At 40.6% G+C, this 24,472-nt stretch overlaps 1 protein-coding gene across 1 annotated transcript; it reads right to left on the minus strand.

Annotated features, from left to right (window-relative positions):
* Window positions 1–21: 21 nt before the first annotated feature.
* LOC139738108 (uncharacterized) lies at window positions 22–24,238 on the minus strand. Its single transcript, XM_071648777.1, has 28 exons — window positions 24,174–24,238; window positions 19,209–19,322; window positions 18,690–18,854; window positions 17,929–18,114; window positions 17,282–17,395; window positions 16,740–16,853; window positions 15,981–16,094; window positions 15,189–15,302; window positions 14,684–14,797; window positions 14,234–14,347; window positions 13,503–13,616; window positions 13,017–13,130; window positions 10,460–10,573; window positions 8,860–8,973; window positions 8,437–8,550; window positions 8,155–8,268; window positions 7,529–7,642; window positions 7,152–7,265; window positions 6,580–6,693; window positions 5,873–5,986; window positions 5,540–5,653; window positions 4,267–4,380; window positions 3,470–3,583; window positions 2,764–2,877; window positions 2,095–2,208; window positions 1,677–1,805; window positions 916–1,114; window positions 22–82 (listed from the first exon to the last, which is right to left on the minus strand). The coding sequence occupies exons 1-28, from the start codon at window positions 24,232–24,234 to the stop codon at window positions 22–24; spliced, it is 3,309 nt and encodes a 1,102-aa protein (XP_071504878.1). The 5' UTR covers window positions 24,235–24,238.
* Between the last annotated feature and the right edge of the window lie 234 nt (window positions 24,239–24,472).

Below are 24,472 nucleotides of genomic sequence, written 5' to 3' on the forward strand. Positions count from 1 at the left end.
CAGAGGAGTCTCTCACACAAGTTACGCGTCCGGCTGAGGGGCAATACTTTGTTCGTAGCGCGTCCATTTGTCCTGCCCAACTCTGCAAGGGAAAGAAAACCAAGCGCATAAAAAACAACACGTAAATATATTAACTAAAGAGTGCAATTTCGAAGTGAACGTATTCGCAGCTAATCCTCATCCTTTTTCGCCATGGGAAGCACTTTATCATTATCATGTTACATTAGCAAACACGTATAACCGTATCCTGAAACATGAACAAAAGGTGTGGGGTTCTGAAGACGGGGATCCACAGTTTTGATTACAGGTTGTTTTATTCTTTGACCCACGACGAATGGCAAGAGTTGTATTATAAAACCTCCCCCTACCCCAAGGAAAAAAAAGAAGAGACATAACAGAGGGGAGACTCTATGTCGAAGGCAAAAGTCATCGGTAAGCGTATTATGTGGTGAGAGCCCGAGAACATTGCAGCAGACACATTATGTTAACTCAATGGAGGCACGGGCATTGCACACACTTCAGGTATGTGAAATATGAAGTAAGTGCTGTACCAGCTGTCTTCAACAGGGTAGAAAAATTCAAACTCTTACGTGCCAATAAGAAAGAATGGTTCTGAACAGGCCTGAAGTAAGCAAATCACCCGTCGTTATTCTTCGCCAACAGTTCTGCTAAATATGTTCAGTACGCTTTAAAAATTTTGGTCTTATTGGTCCAGCAGAGTTGCACAGTGGAATGGTTTAGTTTTAATATTATTTCATGATAGCAATAAACATGCTTTTCCAAGACTTTGGGTCGGCACTTCTATAAAACTATATTACCTATCCATGAGCGCAACACAATTTGGTGGCGCAATGTCATAACAGGAACCACTCCCTTCACCAATATCCTGATCGGTACACGGCGTGTTTGACTTACAGGTTGGACTTCTTGATCTCTTGGCAGGTTTCCACCATGTTGGTGTTGATCCAGGTGGTGTAGAGGACTTCCTCGCCGTCACACAGATGACACTGACCAGTCCAACTGGTGGTTGACTGGCCGTTTTCGCGGACCACGGTGAAGCCGAACGATGGGAAGTCATAGTTGTTGCTGGCGTAGCCGACGACGACGGTGGGGACTGCAGTCGATAAATCGAGAGAGTGAAAATTATCACTCGGATGGCACATGATCAAGCTGTCAGTGTTACAATTACCCCAGTGACTTGTTATACCCATGATATTTCGCGATGGAAGGAAACGCTTTGCTCCAATGCCGACACTTTACATGGACTCGACGGATACGCGCAGGTTTATGCAATTCCTGAAATTTTGCTCAAGTCTACTAAAAAGATCACAGCTAAAGAGTTAACCTCCGCCAAGTTAAATGGGAGGGATTTTTCATATCAATACCACTAATTCCATCGTTTGCAAAGGGGTAAGATTTGTTTTCCTGGTACAAAATACTTGTAGTGTAACTCACGAGTGTCAAAATGTATGATCTGAGAGTAATGACAGGAGCTCATACGAGTAGTCGTTAATTAACACAATTTGGCAGGATTTCAATATAATATCAAGAGATACATAATACCTATGACAAACACGATAATGGAGGAAATACACAGAAAACATTGACAGGATTGTCAATGATAAAACACCGTATGTTGAAGGTGGTCAAACTGATGCGTGATTCCAGCGAGTTACCTGAATATCCGAGAGAGACCTCGTCCGCGGTCATGTAGTCGCCGAGCATCATACCCGTGGACGTCTTCGTGATCGTAATCTGGTCGTTGCACTCGTTGTACCACACTCCTTCCAGATCACAGAATCCAACTGAAGGGGACGTTCAAAATATGACGATAGATGTACTTCCGTGAAGAATCAAACAATCACGTAAACAAAAGACGCAACGATGAAATTAAAGACCAAACTGTATTAAAAGAAAGAATTCTTAACATAACTGAAGGATGCAAAAAAATACTTCCGGTTAGCTCAGATTTACTGGACGATTTATCTATCAAGTTGCACTCACAAGTGCGAGCGTGAGTGGATGTGTGATGTACGCAAGTGTTGTATTGCAGTCGGAGAGCAATGGGAGAACTTTCCTAGCGAATTCACTCACCTTCCTCGCAGTTGACGCCGATGTATCCAAGGCGACACTGGCAGGTGTAACCCGCTACTCCATCGATACATGTGGCTCCGTTCTGGCATGGAAGGCTTGCGCACTCATTGATGTCTGTCGACAATTGAAAAGAAAATAGTGACGTTATAACATTTTGTTCCTCCCTTGCGATTAGAACCCCCCCCCCCCCCCCAGAAAAAGGGGGAATTACCAGACAATGAGAGTAAGCTCCATGTTTTCTGAGCATCTTCCCACAAACTGATATTTCCAGGAGACAGCAAACAGGTATGCGTACAAAATCGTGTCAATGTTCGACTTTTGGCTTGTGTACATTCTGAACATTTTAATATCAAACGTGCTAACTTCTGTCATTTTTCGTCATATTCATAATTCATCACGTAAACTAAACTATGCGATAATATAATCCTGCATTTATAGCCTACCTCCTGTGGTAATTAGGACTTTGCGCATGAAGAATCGACCCTCGACGGTGAACCTTCTCTGCCTGATCTTTGACGGCAAGCCTGTCTTATGTTTTTTCCCGTTAAGATTCATGTTCTATCTCTAAGTGTTATCTAACATCACTACCATTACCACGATCACTTGCCAAGATCATCACTAGTTGCAATCTCGTATATTACACTCGCGAGCAAAATTCAGAGCGCTTACCAATTTCGCAGTTCCTGCCGGCGTAGCCTGGGGGACACTCGCACACGTAGTCGGCGCCTACATTGATGCAAGTAGCTCCATTTTCACACGGCATGCTCTGGCAGGCATCGAGAGCTGAAAAAAAAAATAGGATTGAATAGAATACGATTGACCGTCATCATTCAAGTGTGTCTTACGGCATATGCCGTGCCTAAATTGAAAACTTACCTGCAATCTGCCTGCAATTATACCTTTGAAATTGAGCTCGGCATGAATTCAAAAGGATGAAAAACTCAATCTTATGTAGAAATGCAATGAAAGGAGTTCCATTTATTTTTCCAGTATAAAAGGGAGAAAAAAACACATTCGTTTGAAAAACCACAATGTTGCAGAAGTCTCCTAAAAACCTCCAGAAAGAAACCTCCCTCCCCAGAAAAGGACCAGATAGTGTTTATTTATTGTTACATAGTTCACATCACAATTATCAAAACATATAAAAAATGTAGGAACTGGCATCATTTGATGTGAGGGGATATTCAATGTTTTACCATATTGGCGGAGAGAATTCTTTTACGTCTGTTATTTTTCTTTTGAATACCGACATCGTTCTCGCTTTTCTCTTATACGTATAGTTTACACCCCGCATTCATGGGTAGAATATTTCAAAAACGAGCACTTTTCAAAACACTTTCACGATTTTTCTTCCAAGCCCATGGATCATACTTACAAATCTCGCAGTGGGTTCCAGTGTAGTCCGAGGGACACATGCAAACGTATCCATTAACACCATCGACACACACGCCTCCATTCAGACATGGGTTGCTTGCACATTCATCAATGTCTGTTTGAAACAGAATAAAGACAAAATATCAATAAAATTCGCGTCTCCACAAAATCCTTCATAGGATAGATCGCAAATATCAAAAGGTTAGATAAAAGTTCCTAGAAAGGATTAGAATTCATCTTCCACCATTTGGAATTTACTTGCAGCTCGGAGAAAGGGTCTACAAAGAAACTTGCCGGTCTAACCTGACGCGATTTGCCAAGAGAGTGAGTTTTTTTTTTATTGGGGGGGGGGGGTCTGAGGGGGCGATATTTTGAGATCAAAAACCATTACGTAGCAACCGCTTTCAGATATGCTTTTTTCATCGTTATTCGACTGAAATCCGTCATTCAGGGAAACTAATCATAGCGATATTTAACACATCTTATGCATGATAAATTATGTGCCCATTTCAGAGCAGAAATGAACAGTTTCTGAAGCCATATGAGATATGAGGGGCCATGCCATGAAGCACAAGAGCCATTATGCTTGTTGTTTTTTTCGGTGGGGAATGAGGACAAAACTAACAAAGGGAAGCTTATAAAAAAACCCATCAAGACATCAAATCTTTTGCCACATTGTCTCACTTATCGCACATTCTGTCATTACGGTTGTGCCTGAACCTACAGTTTTGTCCCATTTAGTCGATGCATACTGAGCAATAACTATACAAGCAGGCAATCATTGCGATTGTGACTTACTGATCTCGCAGTTGCTACCGGTGAATCCAGGCACACAGTCACAGGTGTATCCATTAACACCGTCTGTACACACTCCGCCATTTTGACAAGGATCGCTGGCACACTCGTCAATATCTGAGAGAAAAGAAGACATATTATACACCTTGTTAGGTTTCGTCCGTATATGTACGTACATTCTGAATTTTCCACGCGTAATAGCGACGAGGGTTTAGTGCTTTGAAAATATCTCACATTATGCGACGTTGACAAGTAAACAGAATGTAAAGGGATTAGAGGCGGTCATTGATATACGTGCGTACAATATTCGATATAAAAGATTGATAGCCAAACATTGAAAATTGAAAGCAAGTGCCTATATACTTGCGGCATGTTGTTGGAAGAAGTCAAAATAGGTGTTAGGAAATAAGTGGTGAGTAGGAATGTAACTCACAAAACGTCGCAAAACACAAAACAAACATTTCACCAAAAATTATACAATTACTTTCGACAAGGACATGAAAGAAAATGTATCCCTTCGCTCTTTCAACAGGCGGAGCAGATGCCATTTTCATTCCACGAAGTGAGACAGTAAAACTCCCAATGAAATGCACCGTCTCTTTATTTTTATTTATACCACGTTGGGTTGTTACATAAATAATCCCAGAGAAATATATAAATCCACGAATATGTCTGCTTTAACTATTGTTACTTGTTTTAATTTGGTTACATCCTAAACTTGCACATAAACATAAACACAATGAGATCACATCATGCATTGCTTAATTCGGGTTAGTGATCCGCGTATCCCACGATGAGATTCTCAGATTAAGCAATAGGTCAGAAAACGTGTCTAAAAATATGTGGTCAGTGCGTCATAACATATCAAAATGTGGCGTGTTCTGTTAAGTGGTCAACACAAGTATTACTGAAATTCATGGCAAAACAAATAGCACAAGTGTTACCAATCGTATTCATTCCAGCCATCTTATCTTCACCGACACACAACATACGCAATCACATTGCCACAAACACATGGGCACAGAAGCAGACACACCACATTGAAACTGCAATTCGCAATCAGCAGCAAGTCCAGATATTCTGTGATTATCAACAGAGAACTTAACACATTTCTAAAAATATATATCATCTTTTGGAGGAAAAAAAGGACGATAACAAACATACATTGTTGTTTCTACATTTTCAAGACACTCAAACCCCAAATAGCTAGTTCCGGATATTATCTTAACACGCCCCGCCCTGGTTTTGCTCCAGTGTGGGTCATCATATACATTACTTGTTTCACAGTTAACACCGGTGTATCCAGGAGCGCAAGTGCAGGTGTAACCGTTGACCAGATCGGTGCAGACACCTCCATTTCGACACGGGTTGGAGGCACATTCGTCGATTTCTACAAGTAATGTGAAATTGGATAAAAATAAATTATGTGTTAGAGAAAATGCAGAGAATCGACATTGTTTTGACATGGTTTGAAATGTCAAGACAAATTAGTCACTGTATATACCTGTATGTTTTACCTCTGTTCAGAATAGAGGACAAACTGCCTAGAATTTGTGTAATTGATCCCACAAATGGAACTTTAAGGCAATGGATCAGGATTTGCACAAACCTGTTTCGCAGTTGGTCCCTGTGTAGCCAGGTGCGCAGGTGCAGACGTATCCATTGATACCGTCTGAGCAGACGCCGCCGTTTTGACAAGGATCGGACGAGCACTCATCAATATCTAGCGGGAAACAAAGACATACATGCTGAAAATATTAACCACACAATGCGAAATAATTCAAGCCGTTTGATTTACTTAAGCTTTGTAAAAGTAGTCACCAGTTTAGTTCATTAAATATATTGTTGGTTTCTTGTACTTTGTTCTGATTGTTTGAGCACTATTTTGAGCAGGCGCTAAGTACATGTATTGCTTATGTTATAACATATGTATGATGAGCACAAATCACGAACTTCTTTTCTTTGTCTTATTTTATGGACAAGACGTTGTCGATCCACGGCATGTGTTAAAAGTCATTTTCTACCTTCTTTCCTGTTTTGCTGACAAGTACTTGTAAGAAGACGATGTCTAAAAAGCCTTGCACATGGATATAAACACTTAGATACATTATGGAACTCACTGGAAACCATAATTGGAAACCATAATTGAAGCAAACCTTTATCTGTTTGTTTTGTTTTGTTTTCTTTTTTTTTAGTTGCAGTGTTTCACGAACTGATACGACGAGGTTGCGTATCAAAGCAAACGGCATTTAAGTAGGTCATTGTCTACTGAGTGATGGCGATATAGAAAATGTGCACTCTGATATTTTCTCTTACTGATCTCGCAGTTGGTGCCAGTGTAGCCGGGAGCGCAGACACATTCGTAACGGTTGACTCTGTCGAGGCACACGCCGCCATTCAGACAAGGGCTACTGTCGCATTCATTGATATCTGCACGAAGTGGACGAAATATCACAGAATGTTTTGAATTTTAATAAACTGATTGGTAGCCTATGGCCAATAACAACGTGTAAGCGCGAAAGGCTTGAAATAGAGATTATAAAAGATATAACTCCTCATATATCTTTTAGCTGAACTCAGAAGCGAGTAAGCAACTTTCGTGGCAGGTGGAACTCTTAAGACTGAAGCGTACAGTGTATTTGTAACAAGTGGTAAAATACGCTATTATTAGACATGTTAGACAGTTTTGAGAGGTCTCAATTAAATGAAAAATAAAAGCATCGGGATATTCAATTTTTGGTCAAAAAAAGGAATAATCGCCAGTGTGCCCTTTATAATGGATACCATCTCATTGGTAGTACAATATGTAATTTGAGGAATGAAAGAAGATTATAAATCAATCATCAAATAAACTGGGTTTGTTAATTCCTCGCTCTTGGAAAAGGTACCTGTTTCACACAACGTTCCGGTGAATCCTGGCAAGCAGAAGCAGACGAATCCATTCACTTGGTCGACACACTGGCCACCGTTACGGCAAGGCGAGCTGGCACACTCATCGATGTCTATGACAAAATGAATCACCAATAAAGATTAGACATGTCATTTCAGTCATACTACAAGATGGGTACGGTGACACAATGTCACATTTAGAAGTGAAGATCAATAAACTTATCCGTCACTCAACTACACCTGACATAGTAACTAGATTTCATAAACAACTTCAAAATTCTACTGGATGATTAGTAAAATAAAAGAAAAATCAGCATGCGTATTTCAATATATCAAAGTAATATCAGGTTAAAAAAAGAAAGAAAGCATTTCTTACTAATTTCGCAGTTTGATCCTGTGTATCCAGGGGCACATGTGCAGACGTATCCATTCACAACATCAGTACAAGTTCCGCCATTTTCGCAGGGCATTGAGGCGCATTCGTCGCGGTCTGTGAACAAAAATCGATGCTTCGTTTTTCATTGTACATTTATGACTGGGTGTTCCAAACAAAAGTAATTGCCAAAGTAACTACATCCAATGAAGGGATAGAATGTACTAGTACTCTAAAAGGTAGATCTCCGTTTAGGGTAGACGACATTTGTGATGTCATATTGATATCAATTGTCGGCATACTGGTTATCTTGGAAAACCTTAGATAAGGTTAGCATGTATTTGTATCTGGTCCGATTTGCCTTCGAATAAGATATTGCATATCAATGGGCATCCAGGTATCACATGCGCACTACATAATTATCTTATTGCCTCCAGGCTCAGTCAGCTGATCTATATTACATACATCTGGCTGAAAATTAAACGTACAACCAAATGAAACTGAGATATGCTTTCGGGGGGGGGGGGGGGTGCGTCTGTAGCACTTACTTTTTCTTCTTTCAATTAGATAATGTCCACAGATTTCCCAATTGACACGAGAGAAAAATATACTCTAGGGCTTTTTCCTACCCGTTTCGCAGTTTATGCCAAAGTAACCGGGAGCACAAGTGCAGAAGTATCCGTTGACTTGATCGGTGCAGGTACCTCCATTTTGACAAGGCATCGAGGCACATTCGTCAATATCTGATAGAAAGAAAGATTAGTAATGCCAACGTAAACACAAGTAAACGAGTTTCCCATCGGTTCACTAATTGTGTACAACAGCAAAAGATCGCAAGGCAAATTCAAAACAATATTTCATGGCGGTAAACAAAGCCCGCATAATACAACTCAGAAGCCCGATTAACTCACCTATTTCGCAGTGTGTTCCGGTGAAACCAGCTGCACAAGTACACACGTATCCATTGACTTGGTCGGTACATGTGCCTCCGTTTTGGCAAGGGTTCGACGCGCACTCATCAGTGTCTGGGCACATGTGAAAAATACAATCAGAAGAGTGTCATCAAACTGAATCACGAAGTTACCACTTCAACTTTAACACTAACAATTCGCGATTTAATTGCTAAAACTTTCCGTTCAGAAAAAGAAAATTCCAATTTGTTACGAGCAATAGACACCATCGCCATTCCACGACATTTCATTGTTTAAAACTAGATGCCTTATGGAGCTGTTGAATATACAAGTGGTCTTTTAAGGTAATCAGCAAAACCTGTCAAAAAGAAACTTGGGTGTAAAAAAGGCAATGAAATGCTGCGTATAAGCACCAATGCTCACCTGTTTCACAGTGGGTGCCTTCATATCCTGGTGCGCAGGTACAGAAGTAACCGTTCACCTGGTCTGTGCAAGTGCCTCCATTAAGACAGGGGTTGCTGGCGCATTCGTCGGTATCTACGTGTTGGATGCGAGAAATGGCAACTATGCTACGAAATCGGCACTACATTTCATTCAGATTGGGCGAGATAAGAACGGAGGAACGGTTAGGTATTAGAATTCCGTGTAAATATATTCGGGTGACGTTATTAATTCAAGTGATGATCGAGTGAGTGAGAGGATGTAATGAACAGAGAAAGGCTGAAAAAGTGAAAATACAGATTAGAAAGAGCAGCAGCTTGCAGGAGCTTTCTCTCCAATCTCCTGCATATTCTTGCAGCGGATAGACGTTTGAGGTTGTGAACAGTTTAGGACATGCCATTGCAATTTCATGGTTCCACACATTCAGCACAAAGTCTCGACAATCATTCAAAAAGAACAGGTGGAGTGAAGACGTGAAAATAGTGACATTGGTTAGTTTTTTAACTAGAATACTATGTTTAAAGTAAATCATCACTTGCCGACAAGATTGGCGCACACGTAACACGCACAAACACACGCACACACACAGACAGACACAGACACACTTACACTCAACCACAATACACAGAGCTTCATTATACACAAATGGTTTCAAACACATTGCATGAATGCAGTTATGACATTACTGCAAACACTCTTGACCGGTTTCCTTAGATAGGACGTATATTGATGACGAAATGCTTAAATGCTTCGTGATGTTCATGAGGAATAATTTTAATTAGAAATCAATATCTTGACAATTTCCACAGACTTTGGGTTTAATGGGCATAATTGATATCCACACAAATCATGTGGTGCTTATTTTCATAATTTTACGACACTGGACAACTAATTCACTCTGTCTGAAGATTTGAACACGAAAGACTATAATATAGAGGAGACTGCAAGAAACAGGGCTAAATGATTCAGAATGGATGGGTAAGAAATAATTATAGCTGGCGATCGTGAAGAGGTGGGACCACATGCACCATCAGGGTATTAGTATCTGGATGGGAGTATCTGGGTTGGAGTCAATTCAAAGCAAAACGGTCACAGCGGAAATCATGCTTGCAAAGCTGTCAAGTCATAGAAATAATAAAAAAAAAATCAAATACAACGCATCATCCATGCTGGATGCTTTTTACTCTTCAGTCATTAAGGGGAAAAGGCACAAGATGACTCGGGAAAAAAAATCCACATTACAGAAGCAAGTGACAAGGACTTTCTTTGTTGCAAGTTGATAACCCGCGTTTTCCGGTCTATTTAGTCTACCAATGTCAAGTTGAAAAGAAATAGAAATATCTTTTTCTTGGACTAACGGGTCGTGATGAAAATCTCCGGGCTTTGTTGTTCTGATTTTTCGTTTATTCACAAGAACAACAATGCCCATCACACGCTGTTCGTATACTCTTTCTGCACCACATGGCGATTGCGAGTGTGAAAGCAAAGGGTCACGTGAATTACACAAAGTAAATGGAATCATCGCTCCTCTGTGGAATAACTTATTGCTATTCTCACTCAGTTTGATTGCTCAGCAACTCACCGACTTCACAGCGGGCACCCTCATACCCAGGAGGGCACGTGCAGATAAAGCGATCAGCCTGGTCGATGCATGTGCCACCATTCAGACACGGATCTGATCTACATTGATCAACATCTGAAACATAGGAAATCGATCCTGCCGTTAGGAATCGTTCGGGTTATCCAACAAAGGTAACCCTACGCAACTAGATGGTTGTTGCATGATGGAAATGGGAAAATGCAAAAAGAATAAGAACAAGAAAAACAGCACATATGGGAAGATGGAACAAAGTTTCCGCAGCTAGAAGAGGGCTATATGTAACTATAAATGTGATGGTTTGTGTACTAAGATGTATTACAATTGCCGTCACCGGATTCCGTTCTAATGGTCGAATCGATATCTAATGATCTAGATGGTAATGATGCTTACTAACGGAATGTCGCCTGTGCTACGTGGATGTTGTCAAAACATATACGCATAACACCCATTCACAATCAAGATCTACAGTATCTTTTGTTTTACCTGTCGTCTGCAGGTGAGGCCAACAACTGTGTAACCATTCCGCGGTCGTTCTTTATGGCGCGTTATTTTCAGACACATTCAACCTTCAGTATTCTGCATGGAAATTAATTACCTATTCTTAAATTTTATGTAGCCATTTTCTGTTGATTTTTGTGTAGACTTTACAATTGTAGAAGATCCGAATCATTCTACTCAAGATTTTTCTTCTATTTTAGTGAATATACTGATATGATTTCATAGAAAATGATAGATAATTTTGACTCATAACTCGGTTAGTTAGAATCCTCACCTTTCGCCCGGGTTGTCTCCAAGGCGGGGTCAGTCCGTGTAAGCTGTAACATACCGCCACCATTATGCCAGGATGGCAGCATGGCCCTTCACCTGTTGCTATATATGCCACTGAAATGCCATTTCGTCGACAACACATGTATAGATTAGAATTAGATCAAGATTCAACGAGATAAAAAGGAGAGTCATTGCTTCCAGGAAGGTTGCCGTCCATCCGTTAAAAGGAAAAACATGAAATCCGTATTTTTGTGGAAGATAGGTACCTCTCCTGCTCTTGCTAAACAAATCGATGTCAGGAGTTAGATGTAACATCCCGAGGAAATAGCGGACAAGAAAAGTGAGCCGTACCATGTCGAATTTTCACATTTGTGAAGCACAGAAGAGTCATTGCGAAATCAGTGCACGTATAACAATTTTTAGTGCCAACTTGTATTTTCAAAGCCACTGTTCTCCGTGTGGGAGTCATTGTACATGGAAAACAGCACATTCATTATTTGACACGCAAGCAAGCGTTTTCTATTAAGACCAGCGTCTTCATCCACACACATTCCACAAGATGCATCAAAGCAAGCACACTGGAAGGTATCGAGACACCCTCCTCCCACTAAAGTGCAATCAAAATCATTCAAGTTGTATGCCAAAACAAATCTGCCACTGCAAGATGCATACACTTCACCACACTCACGCCCATTAAAAAACACACATTTTTGTTTCTCATTCTCAAAAACACCGCAAAGGTGATGAAACAAGACAGTCATGCTAGTAGGATTAGTGCTCCGACGGACATGGACACAGAAATACCAGTCTGCTGTGCGAATGAACTATACATGGTGTAGAAGTGTAGTCTACAATCACTAAGAAAATGTCATGATATGAAGAGTAGTGCGCCTCTAGAATGAATGCAGTGAGTAAACAAGTATTACGGAGAGCAAAATGCAGTGTGCCGCCTTAAATCATTGTCGGCATTAACGTCTCACTTTTGCCAGTATAATTTGTCATCAGCTACTCGTGTGTGGCAAGTTATATGTTAGTTGTGTTAGCGTACTCATCGTAGGTAATGCCCTGGAGATGTGTTAGAAAATAGTTCCTCGATCTAAGTGGAAATTAGTCACAACACTTGGAAGGATCGATTGCGCACATAACTTTGGTCTGGAAAATAGTTACAATTGAATGAATTTTTTTTTTACTCCACATGACGTAATATACTACCATCCGTCACTGAAAACATTGAAACGCAATGTTGTATGCATGAAGAAATGGATGTTGCTAAGTATGACCAGCTATTGACAGTTTGCAGAAAACTATAAAGACCATACAAACGTGGTTAACTTGGAATTTGTTTACCTCCCGAACTAATGTGTAAAAATACGTACTTTTGATGCTTTAGACAAAGGTTTGGGTTTTTTTTTCTTTTGGTCTACATGAGACATGGGATGAATGATGCCTGGATGATTTAAAATTCTAGCATTTGAGGTTGTAGGTATAGCTTCATTTGCTTCAAGTAAATGAAGCACACTAAATAAATGAGGGAGGGGGCAGATGGACGAGGGATGTTTCGGCTACAATGTTCAACCTTCAACCAATGCATAGCTTCATTTACTTGAAGCAAATGAACCACAATAAATAAATGAGGGAGGGGCAGATGGAAAGATGTTTCGGCTACAATGTTTAACCTTAATTCGCTATTGATTGACTTTCTTTAGTGCTCCAATATAAACGAGCTAACCCCTTCTGTCCCCGTTCCATGAATATCAAATTTCAACGTTACCAATCTCGCAGTGCGTTCCCTCGTAGCCGGGGGCACAGTCGCATACATATCCGTTGATACCGTCGATACAGTTGCCACCGTTCTGGCACGGGTCGCTGGCACACTCGTCGATGTCTGGGTGTGAAAAAGAAGGTGTGTGTGCGTTCGTAATTTGTGTGGGAAGAGAGTGGGAGTGACAGATTGATAGATGAAGGAAGAAAGACCAGCATATCAGTATCCTTCACGTATTGCCGGTCATGCCTGTGATGTACTTCCTTTGTATTCCGCGTTTAGACATCTTTAAGGAGCTTGTTAGACCTGTTTGTTTAACATATCAAAATCTTGAGTAAACCTTTCTCCCAGAGGGTTCTTTGGACAACTAGAAAGCTTGCGCTTCATATGCATTTTTGTAATGTTTTCATGAAGATGGCAAGGAGACCATAGAGCTTATTTTTCCGTCAAGATGGGCTAAATACGATATGCTGACAAGAATTGACATCTACTCACTGTTTTCGCAGTTGTCACCGTCAAAGCCAGGGGCACAATTGCAGATGTAGCCGTTGATACCGTCAACGCACATGCCACCATTTTGGCAAGGGTTACTGGCACACTCGTCAATATCTGGGAGAATAGTGGAAAGAAATGATGAATAGATGAATGGAAGGGGCGAATGAAGGATTGTGAAAAGGAGTGAAGAATGTGAGGATAGCATGAAGGAAGCGAACGAGCAAAAATAAGCCACACATTCAGCAATGTTAAGATGAGAAGTGACACGTCTGAAGAGAGTTGGGGAAATGAAATGTGTAGATATAGCTGCCAAGATATAAATTTGAATTTGTAGTTCTCAAGTTTTGCTGATGAATTTCCAGATTCTTTGGTGTTTGCGATTCTACAATTCCTTTAGACAATCTGTTCTCATGAACATTCTTATTGAGAAAATCCAACTTAGATATCACAGAGGTAGGGCAATCAAAATGTATAATGTACACAAATGATACTTATGCCTACGTTTAAAATTAGTGTATATCTATCTACTTTGAATGGTAAATCAATGCCCGTAGATTGCTACGGGAACAAAATGGTGGTGAAGAAAAGGATAATCTGTGATTCCGTCAACCTAGAACCAGTAAGACAAAAAAAAAAAAAAAAAAAACACCAGCGGTACACCACGGCTTATGTCCCTGTCGCAGGGGTACCCAGAGGTACCTATAAACTGAGTTAGCTCTAATGTCACTTACTGTTCTCGCAATGTACACCATCAAAGCCAGGCAGACAATCACAGGTGTATCCGTTCACACCGTCGATGCAAGCTCCTCCGTTTTGACAAGGATCGCTGGCACACTCGTCGATATCTTTGGAGAAGAAAGGGGTTTACTGAAAATGTAACGTCTTGATATTTATTTATTTGCCATGCTTAAATCTTCATAAAGTTGTATGTTTTGTCGCAAATGTTGTCAAGATTTAATATTCTTTTTATTCTTTCTTGTCCTAGCTCCACGTTTTCACAACTATAGGCCTAATTCCCAGCACAATTATGTATAAGTCAATGTAAATCCAAGAGAACTGTAAGACAAACTTTGAAATCCATTCCCTTCTAAAACTTTGCTTTATTTGAATGCACCTCATTTTGATCCTTTTGGGGCGCAAGGTGAATTGTATGTTAACGCCGAGGGTTTTGACACACTTACTGTCTGCACAAGTGGGGCCAGTCCATCCAGGGGCACAGATACACTGGTAGGCGTTGACGAGATCCACACAGGTGCCTCCATTCAGACAGGGCATGCTGGCACACTCATCGATGTCTGTAGGGCAGATGAGTATACGTGGAGCACGATAAAATTGGCGGCTCTAAAAAGATTGTGTCGTGAATCTTGCACAGAAATTCGGAACAAATCGGTCTCACAGCAAGTCATGAAAATGACTGAACGTTTTATTTTCTCCTTTATCAATTACTTGATTGGCATTGACTTTGCATTTGCCACTTGAAGCTGAGGTATTTCTTAGACTCTGGGTCATGATTCTTCTATTTTTCTCCCCAACATTTATCCCTTTACATTTTCACTCTTTGCAAACCTGCAGAGTCTCTGAACATAGTCATTGTCAGTCATTCCGCTGTCAACATAATTAAAATAAAGAATGTAACTACACGTCTTGAGAAAGAAAGTGTTTTCCCGATAATGTCTTTGGTCTTACTAATTTCGCAGTTAGCTCCGGTGAATCCGAGTGGACAGGAACAGGTGTAACCATTGATGCCATCAATACAAATACCTCCATTCTGACAGGGGTCGCTTGCGCACTCGTCGATATCTGCGGTAAAAGAATGAAGCATGCATGTTCTCACACTCCCTCGTTAGTCTTTTTTTTCTTATTAGAAAAGAAAACGTATTTCGTCTCTGGGTGGGAATACTGTTGGACTTTGAAAAAAAAAAAGATCGAAGAAGGCTTATGGTCCTTGGCGGGATCGTCTTAGATATGGTAAGCGTACCATCATTTCTGTGTCAATGAAATCTTTAAGGCAGTTAGGTCAGATACTAAGGTGAAAATTGAAATACTGCATTTGGCACACATTGCAACTCTTTCCGGACAGACGTTCAAACACGAGGCCGTTCAAGATGAAGCGTGCATACACAGAGACATACACGCTCGCGCACACTTGCACACACTTGCACGCACACATGTATTTATACAGGTTACAACATGAACGCACACTTTTTTTTCGAATGGAAATTAATGTTGCATAATGAGCCACATCATCCAGTGCTACTTGCATAACAATTCCATCACATACATAGTAGTGTACAGGCTGATTTACAAGCGTGCACATAATACGAGATTACTCTCACATTCATCTATAAAGGGTGGTTGATTAGTATCTACCAACTACTTCAATCAGAAACTAATCTATGAGGGGATATCAGGGCTGTGAAATGCCACTTGTGTTGAGCCAAGGGTTTGACAGGTTATTAACTTGCGTGCTTATCTTACTTGTTTCACATCGCACTCCGGTAAATCCTGGAAGACATGTGCATTCGAACTGGTTGATGCCATCTGTGCAGGTGCCTCCATTGAGACAGGGGTCACTGGCGCACTCGTTAATGTCTGTGAAACAAAATCAATACTTTACTGACATGTTGCTTTAAACAATGATTGCACTTTCTTAGGCCTATATCATGAAGTACAAAAAGGTGTGATTACCGAGGCTAATTGGAATCATTTTGAGGTTTTGAATTTTCTTCAGTTTTTCTCCCTCTAACAAATAAGATCGCAACTGCTGATCTGTAATTGAAAAAAAAACATGTCGGAAAATTTTGCAATGTACACATTTTCTCCCTTTTCTGTTTGCTTGCACATAGTGCAAACGCACCAAAGTTTATGTAATTGGAAGTGTCATTTAATACATTGGCCTCTTCGCGTCGTCATCCCTTTCCTTGAAAGAATCTGCTGATTAGAAGATGTATGCCACTCACACGTAGATATGAAAATGCACATTTTCTAGAGATCCCTTGTTACCAAAAGTGAATTATTTCATTTCCAGGGTGGTGTTTGACTTGTGAGGACATCGAGAGCAGACAGGAAATTAGAATATGACCATGACCCGCTCCACAAATCTTATTTCCATTATAGTGCATGTTGTGGTTCAGAATTGAAAATATGCCATATCTGCCCTTCTTTTATTCCGAGCTTGTTCTTTCCGCGAAAAGTCATACAGAACCATTGACGCAAGTTTTGATCATTCTCACTTACTTGTCGAGCACAGGTCGTCGGTAAAACCTGGTGCGCAGACGCAGACGAACTCGTTGATTCCATCGATGCAAGTTCCACCATTCTGACAGGGATCACTGGCACATTCATCGATGTCTGCAGAAATAAAAAAGCAAGCAATTCAGATTGTCATAGAGCGATTATAAAAGAGTCTAGTTGAGGTTTGCAACTAAATACGTTGTCTTAGAGAAAGTGCTTGAGTTTGATAGCCAACCAGATGTTGGGCATATAAATGCGGTTAAAAGTTTGAAACTGTTGATACCAAGGGATATAATAATGCACTCGATGTGAATTACGAAATTAATCGTTTATAGAGAAAAGGCTCAAACTGAGAGATCGTTTTCTCTGCCAAGGGTTGATAAGATTGGACAGAAACTTTTCTTGTGAGCAAAGACACAAAAATGTCATTTCTTTCCGAGTGTGAAATTTGGTCGTAGAGTGCCGAAGCGAATTTTATTACACACGTATGTGCATGCCCATCTTAGTGTATGCATATATAGCTTACGCGTGGAACCTCTACTTACTGGTGGAGCAGTTGAAATCTGTAAAGCCTGGTGGACAGTCACAGGAGTAGGCGTTGACGAGGTCGTTGCAGATCGCACCATTCTGACAGAAGTTCGGGTCGCAGTCGTCACCGTCTACATTGAACACGGGTCAAGAGTTCAAGACACATATCTGATTAGCACGGCTTCGTGAGCTTATACTAAATATGAATAATGCGACACACCGAATCATAACGCAAAAACATGAATTCTGAATGTTTCTGTCGCATGTCAGCATCCAGTGATTCACATTATATTCACGTTCGGATTTTATCTATATTGATGGACTCTTTGGTCGCTGAAAAATGATGATGATCAGCCTGAATCATTCGTTGACTACCACACTACTGCAATACCAGTGGCAGAAGAGCTTGATCTAATATAACCTTCAGTTTTAATGCGAAGTTAGAGAGCAGAAGAGAAACTTATTGTAAACAGGTTTCGAAGAAAGTAACATCAGGGGCATTGCAATGCAAATTGTTGGGGTGATGGAGACAAGTACACCTTCAAGGAGGTGTGAAATAGGCACAAAAAGTACTCAATGTTTTAACGTTAACTCACATATCCGTGCTTCTTGTTAAGATATAATTGATAAAAATAGTTCTTTAATCAGATTTTCCCTGTCTTACCAGATGTGTATGAGATGCTGAATCCGCGGTTGACGATGTTTCGGTCGGTGCTGAAGACAAACCAGATCTGATCTCCATTTATGGTGATGGGACCTGGCAGGCTGCTGTCGGCGGTGAGGTTACCCTCGAAGGAGCCGACGGCCTGGTTGAAGTCTGCCTCGGGTCCGACACCATACTCGACAACGTCTGCAGATTGGAGGTTTTGCGGTGAGAATTTTCAAGATTCATAGCGATTTTGTGGCACAGATACACGGGGTAAAATCTGGTCAATATTTCGATATGTCACCAGCTGTTCACAACTAACCGGTTCATCAATATTCTCCCGATGATACCGACTTTCCAAATTTTCCTAAGAAAGTATCTTCAAGTTCAAAGACTCTACACATAATGAATTTACTGTCGGTTTGTCAAGATACCCTTGAATACCGATTTCTGATAGTGGGGATAATATTTCTTAAAAAGTATAATATATAAAGTAAATAATGCGATCGTGTATAGATCCATTTGAACAACTTCTCAAGATGTCGATTACTACAATTTCTCTTTGACAGGTAGTGAAAATGATAATGTCTATCCCATAGTGTATACAACCATCATGACTAACAAAGCGTTCAACAGATATCGCAATACGAAAGGATACATATTCAATATCGATCTGTATTCGACCTTGTCATGTACTGTTGCTAGTGTGTTCGTGTTGTTACGCTCGAGACGCGCACAGAAATATGTCGTGAGAGTGGGATGAAACCCAATCAAATCACCTTTGAAGATTTCGGTCATCAAGTCGTCAACGGAGAAAGTGATACTGCGAGCATTGTGGATGCGCACGAGGTAGATACAATTGGCGCGGTTGTTGTACATGGCCGGGTAGTTTGGTGATTGCACCACACCGCTCTCAGTAAAGGCGTTGTAACCGCAGTTTCCCCCTGAGGACATAAACAAAAACGCATGTAGTTGTATTGTAACATACACCTTTAACATGTCCATATTTCCATAAAGTTCGTGATACATAGGGAGATGGAACAACAGTTTTGAATCATTTCCATTTAAGAACATCACAAAAGAAGCAGTATTTTTCACAAGCTCAAACACACACAGACACAGACAGACACACGCTTCTTTTTGTGATTGTTGTGATTTGTGACATATTCAGCTGGCTATTTAATGTCACCATAGTCCAATATCTTGGGGACTAAAAATAATTTAATACCTTGAAACATTACATGGTACTCCAGCATATCAGTTTTTACGTAATAAGACATGATTGAGGATTTCGTTACCGTAGAAGATCTCGCAGTTGACTCCGTGAAATCCATCGGGACACTGGCAGGTGTAGTAACCAGCGCCGTCGACACAGGCGGCTCCATTCTGACACGGCGAGCTGTTACACTCTCCTGTAAAATCAATGACATCAATTAATATCGTTATTTTTATCTGTTTATTATAATGTTTAAGGTAAGGCAGACATTTTTATTTGAGCCTTTTGTTCGAATATGATTGTTCTGGTTGTAGAATTACCGAAAACTTTTTAAGGGCTGAATTAATGACCATTCTTTAAAGTTTTTTTTTTTTCATTTTGGCAGCGTTTATAGAAGTAGAGTTCCACTTTCAAGCTGGAGTAGTAACCGATTTCCTTTAATCATACAACACCAAGTGTACGGTGAAATTTCGGACTGTCAGGATAATAACGCAGTGATCTATGCAGTAACATTCTTTATCCTGCCCTGGGTTTAAAAGTTTGAATTCCTTTGACTGTTCTCATGAGGATTATTCGCCTAAAAAACTGTCAAATGATGGGGGGAAAATGTATGAAATACTACCAAAAAAAGTTAACAAATATCAAATATACATAATAGTTGTCATATGGCTCTCCCAAAAACTTTTTTGGGGCAAAATCTCAGATATTGTTCGTTCAATTTAGTGCCACACCGACAATTATCCATGATATTGATTCGGATTATCAGAGGTGTTGCGGGATGAAAGTAAAGCGGTGGTGGAAAATGCTGTCATTGCTCTCCAACGATGATTTGCGACGGTTCAAAGATGGATTTCAAAAGAAAGGGAAAAAAAAACCCCAGCGCATATCCCCATTGACGTCAGGAATGGGCTCTTTAAATATCTTTACAAGTTTTCCTAAAGAGGGAATCCAAACAAATCCTGCCTATTGTATGGGTGCCATATCCTATATATATATTTTTTTTCTGTTTTTGAAAAGATCTACTCCCCCCCCCCCCGTAGTTCTCCTCTCGTAACAAGACATTTGTTCTCGTTTTCAAACGATGGTTGAATGGCAATGGATCGATGTGATGGAAGCTCTTCATTTCGCAAGGGGCATTGTGTGAGCAAGGTGTGGCCGTATTGTCTTCATTTACGCAATGTTGATGGCGCGTAGACTTCGTACCAGGCATTCGGATTATGTCAGTCATGGGGATCACGTTACACAAATGACACAAATATCAGTGTGTCTATAGGCTCGAGAGTCGACATACGATAAACAAGTACCTTTACTAGAAAGAGACTAAAAAACTGTGCCTTACAAAAACTGGGCAGGAGGATATTACATAATTCAGGGCAGAGATCAAGTTATGTGCATAATAGATCTTGATGTGTCTGTATATGTGTGCATTCTACGCATTTACGTATGTACAGAATGTGGTTATCCACGTATAAAACACTCACATACTTGTCTTTCTCCGTCATCAGTTCAACACAAAATTCATACCACGCAAAATACACATTGTGACGAAATCAGGCGATTTCACTAACGTTTTTGTGCATATGAGGTGTTACGAGGTCGGGCGCATTCTTGCAATACCAAGGCATGTTGGAAACGGTGGCGTTTCCGCGGTATGCGGTTGCGGGAATCGGATTATGTTCATTGTAAAACCAGTTCATATAGTTCCGCTTCACCGCCCACCAACAAGTGGTCGTATTAGTGGCAACAGGGAGCGGACATTCTGAAGGCGCCACGTATTTCCCCAGCAGATATGTGCGGAAGACACGCGTTCATGGCTGTGCACTTACCATTTTGTTCAATTCAAGTGAAAGTTAACATTTTTCCCACTATTTTGAGCGGCAGTGGCGTCGGATAGCTGCTCCTTTGATAAATTCATGACATGTTAATGCCGGCATTGAAAGTCTACTGAACTATTCGTTTAGACAATGAAAGTAAACGCAGGCTCTATACTGCCGTTTTCTGTAACTGCATTTTATTCTAATATATACATATACTAACCGGGAGTGATGCCCCTTCCCCTCCCCCCCCCCCCCCCAAACCGCCACCCTTCTCACTTCGGGGCTGACTCGGGCCAATAAGCCAGTTCGTAGTCCACTTTGCGCATGAGAAGAAAATGGTCATTTGTGATATCAGGCATGTCGGTTTTAAGATTCACCGAGATAAGCAGCTTATGTGATGTAATGAATATTCATGCAATCCTGATAAATGGTGCTTACCAGCACATCCACCTGACAAAGTGTTCATTAAATTCCGGGTATTTCGCAGTATCATCAATAAAAATGTGCGCGCATGCATTCAATGCAAAAAAAAAAAAAAGAATAAAAAAAAATTCAACCAATTGATGCTTTTCAAGTGCAAACTGACTGGCCATTCTAGCCATCTGGATTATGCAGGACCATTCTTCGTTTGAACGAGAGAGAGAGAAATCCCATTTTTCAAATGTGCACGTGAACTGGCTTTCACGAGTTGAAGGCAATCAAGCTTTCGAGTTTGTCTCTTCTACGTGTAAGATTCATAATTATGCCTTCTTCCCTCTTATTGTTGGTTGCAGTTCAAATAACATTTCATTGGTTGTCGCAAAGATAACCACGACTTACAGATCCATGATCTGCACGTTTTACTCTTACGTAATCATTGTCTTGTGTATATAATGTGTGAGTTTTTTTTATTTTCTCATTTTCAAATGACTCATAATTGTATTACTCATGGCCTAAATGTGTTTTGTCATCATTTTCTTCCCCACCCCTTCCAAAGCTTGATATTTAAATACAAGATAGAACGTTGAAGTATGGGTTTTCTTCAGTTTGTCTCCCTCTGTACAAATGAAATTTGTAATATTGCAACTGCTGATCTACATTTTCAACAAACATGTAGTGTCGCTGCCTGCATGGAAAGCAGTAGATGAGAGGTTCGATTCCCGCTGAAGATCCGCAGTTGCGATCTTACAAATTTCATGTGAGAGGGTGTCAAATTGAAGAAAACCTATACCTTAGTCTCCACTCCCCTTGCTTGATAATCCCTTGTTTTGATTTAAGATAGAACATTCTTTGTACACGAGGGACAGTGCCATCACCATTAACAACATTGGTTCTTCTGCTGACCATTGCGTCTTATTTAGACGCTTCCGATTTTTCTGAATTTCTTCTCCGCGTAAAAGTACCAAACGCCGAGTACACCGTCAGTTTAAGATATAAGGAAAAAATTGTTACAAAATTGTCCTCAGTTTACAACTGAATGAGAATATTTTTTGTCTGATACATTAGTCTGAAGTTTTCACGAAGCTCCATAACAATGACCGACAATAACTCTCAGTTTAACTCTTGAACGCGTTAACATTAAATTGTTTTCTCCGTCGTCCCACAGGGCGCTTTACTGCTGTAGAGCACGTGGGGAACACATCATTAAGTGGTCAAGATTTATGAAAGAGAATGGTTCTATTGCCATCCCATCCGAGTTCAATGAACTCGATCTGAAAAAAAAAAGGTTATCCAATTTCACCACAGTATGCGATGATTTCTTGCTTCAAGAAATTGTAAAGCTCAAAAATGGTATCAGTCACATTTTAAGGAGATACACAAATATCGCGAGCTGGTGCACACGGTGGTAAATGAACACACGCACAGGTGAGCGCGTTTCCTTAAATTAACGCATCAAACCATTTCCCGTTAAATTAGAATTGGATATCAAGTTATCACAGGTCTGGGGATGTAATATCTCGAGAAATCAACGAGTCGCAGTTCCTTCATTTCATCTTTATGACTTCAATCTCTCTTGTCATTGTCTTTCCTTCTCCGTTTTTGTTTTCTCTTAGTCCCTTGTCTCTTTGCGGTAAGACTGGTGTTAAAAACCGAGAGAAAAGAGAAACAGATGTTCCATCAGAGATGTAGAGTCTAGACAAGGATTAAAATGATTCAAAGCCCATAAAACTACACACCTCCCGTGTGTAGGACCTACTACCATGTAAAACTACCATGGTCGCAAAAAGAAAGAAAGAAAGAAAATCAACTCCCTCACAACGAGGTTTTCTTGTCCGTGTATTTTTTAAGCAAAGTTAGTGAAAGTAGTTTTGAAGGCTGTGAAGAACAAGCGCATTCTCTTCCTCTTACTTCTGGATTACCTACATAATACACGGCGGGAGGGGGGGGGGGGGGAGGAATTGATTCGCATTATCCTGTTCCGCACGCGTTTGTCCACACACGTATACATGGTGCACGAGGAACCCTTTTTCATGCATTTTGATAACGCACCCCGAAGAACGCCAAGATGCCGAAGGAATGCGATTTTAACAAATTGATTTTCCGTTCCGACCGCAAACTTCGTAGTTCCACGCTGTCTTTACAGATTCTCTCATGCTAGCCTTCGGATCGATTCAACAGCCAAGCCCAGCTTTTTTCTTTTACAAGAATTCACTATGCTTTCATTGATCCATTTATATCTCCCTCTTCAATAAAGCATGAAAGAACTTCATCCCGTTGATGTTTTCTGGATTGAGGAAGAACCGATAATTCGAGACTGAATAAGGTGGGGAGTTAATTTTGCTCAATTTACCCTGGTAATTTTATCTTTTTAATGGTTTCTTCTTTGTTATGGTGTGGGAGGTATTTCACCCTCTCTATCACGGTCAGTTCAGAATCAGATCAAATATGAATTTAGTCCATAATCTAGATCTAATTGTTACACTCCTTAAATGTTATTGCCAGAGGGAAAAAAAAGAATGCCAGTTATCATGGTTATCGGCATGCGAATGATGAAAATGAAAATGACGATACGCCCTCGGCGGACTGAAAATTTACAAAACTGGAAGAATTAATTCAATGCGGGTCAATTTAGAATGCGCAATTGTAGGATTCATCTTAACTTTCATTTTTTGTCATTTTCCACAGATTACAAAAAGGTCTGTTAAGTGCGAATAAATTCACAGTCTTCTATCATAAACCTTGAAGTTGGGTAATAGCGTGTTGTTATACCGGAGACTGACTGCTTTAAGAAGAACGGAAAAGGAACTTACCTTGTGCCTGCGACAATGCAATGTAGGAGGCCACGATGGCCGAGAGAAGTAGAAGCCTCATATTGAATTCAGGAGGGTGGGACTCCGATGGTGGAGAAAGAAAATTACGGAGTGAGAGTGAGAGACCAGTTTGCAACCACTGCAGGAGGTAGTCTGTCGGTTGGGGCCTGGCCGGTGGGTGGGTATACACACGGGCACACACTCACAGAAAAAATCACCCCTCGCGTCCTGCTGCGTCCACGTTTGGCAAGGCTCCGCGACTGAGTGGAGTGGATGCAGACTCTGCGGGTGACTTCACG

Source organism: Diadema antillarum, unplaced genomic scaffold (genome assembly GCF_040938485.1).
Source record: "Diadema antillarum isolate AM-2024a unplaced genomic scaffold, OU_Dant_1.0 seq00000720_RagTag, whole genome shotgun sequence".
Classification (NCBI taxonomy): Eukaryota; Metazoa; Echinodermata; class Echinoidea; order Diadematoida; family Diadematidae; genus Diadema; species Diadema antillarum.

What these genes read in the sequence shown, in the direction of transcription:
- LOC139738108 (XM_071648777.1), bottom strand. Translation starts at nt 24,234, where the DNA reads ATGAGGCTTCTACTTCTCTCGGCCATCGTGGCCTCCTACATTGCATTG. An exon ending in CGGAACGTTGTGTGAAACAG is followed by an intron (nt 6,694 to 7,151) that starts GTACCTTTTCCA and finishes CACTTCGTGCAG; the next exon opens with ATATCAATGAATGCGACAGT. An exon ending in TGGAACCCACTGCGAGATTT is followed by an intron (nt 2,878 to 3,469) that starts GTAAGTATGATC and finishes TTTTTTTTTCAG; the next exon opens with CTCTCGATGCCTGCCAGAGC.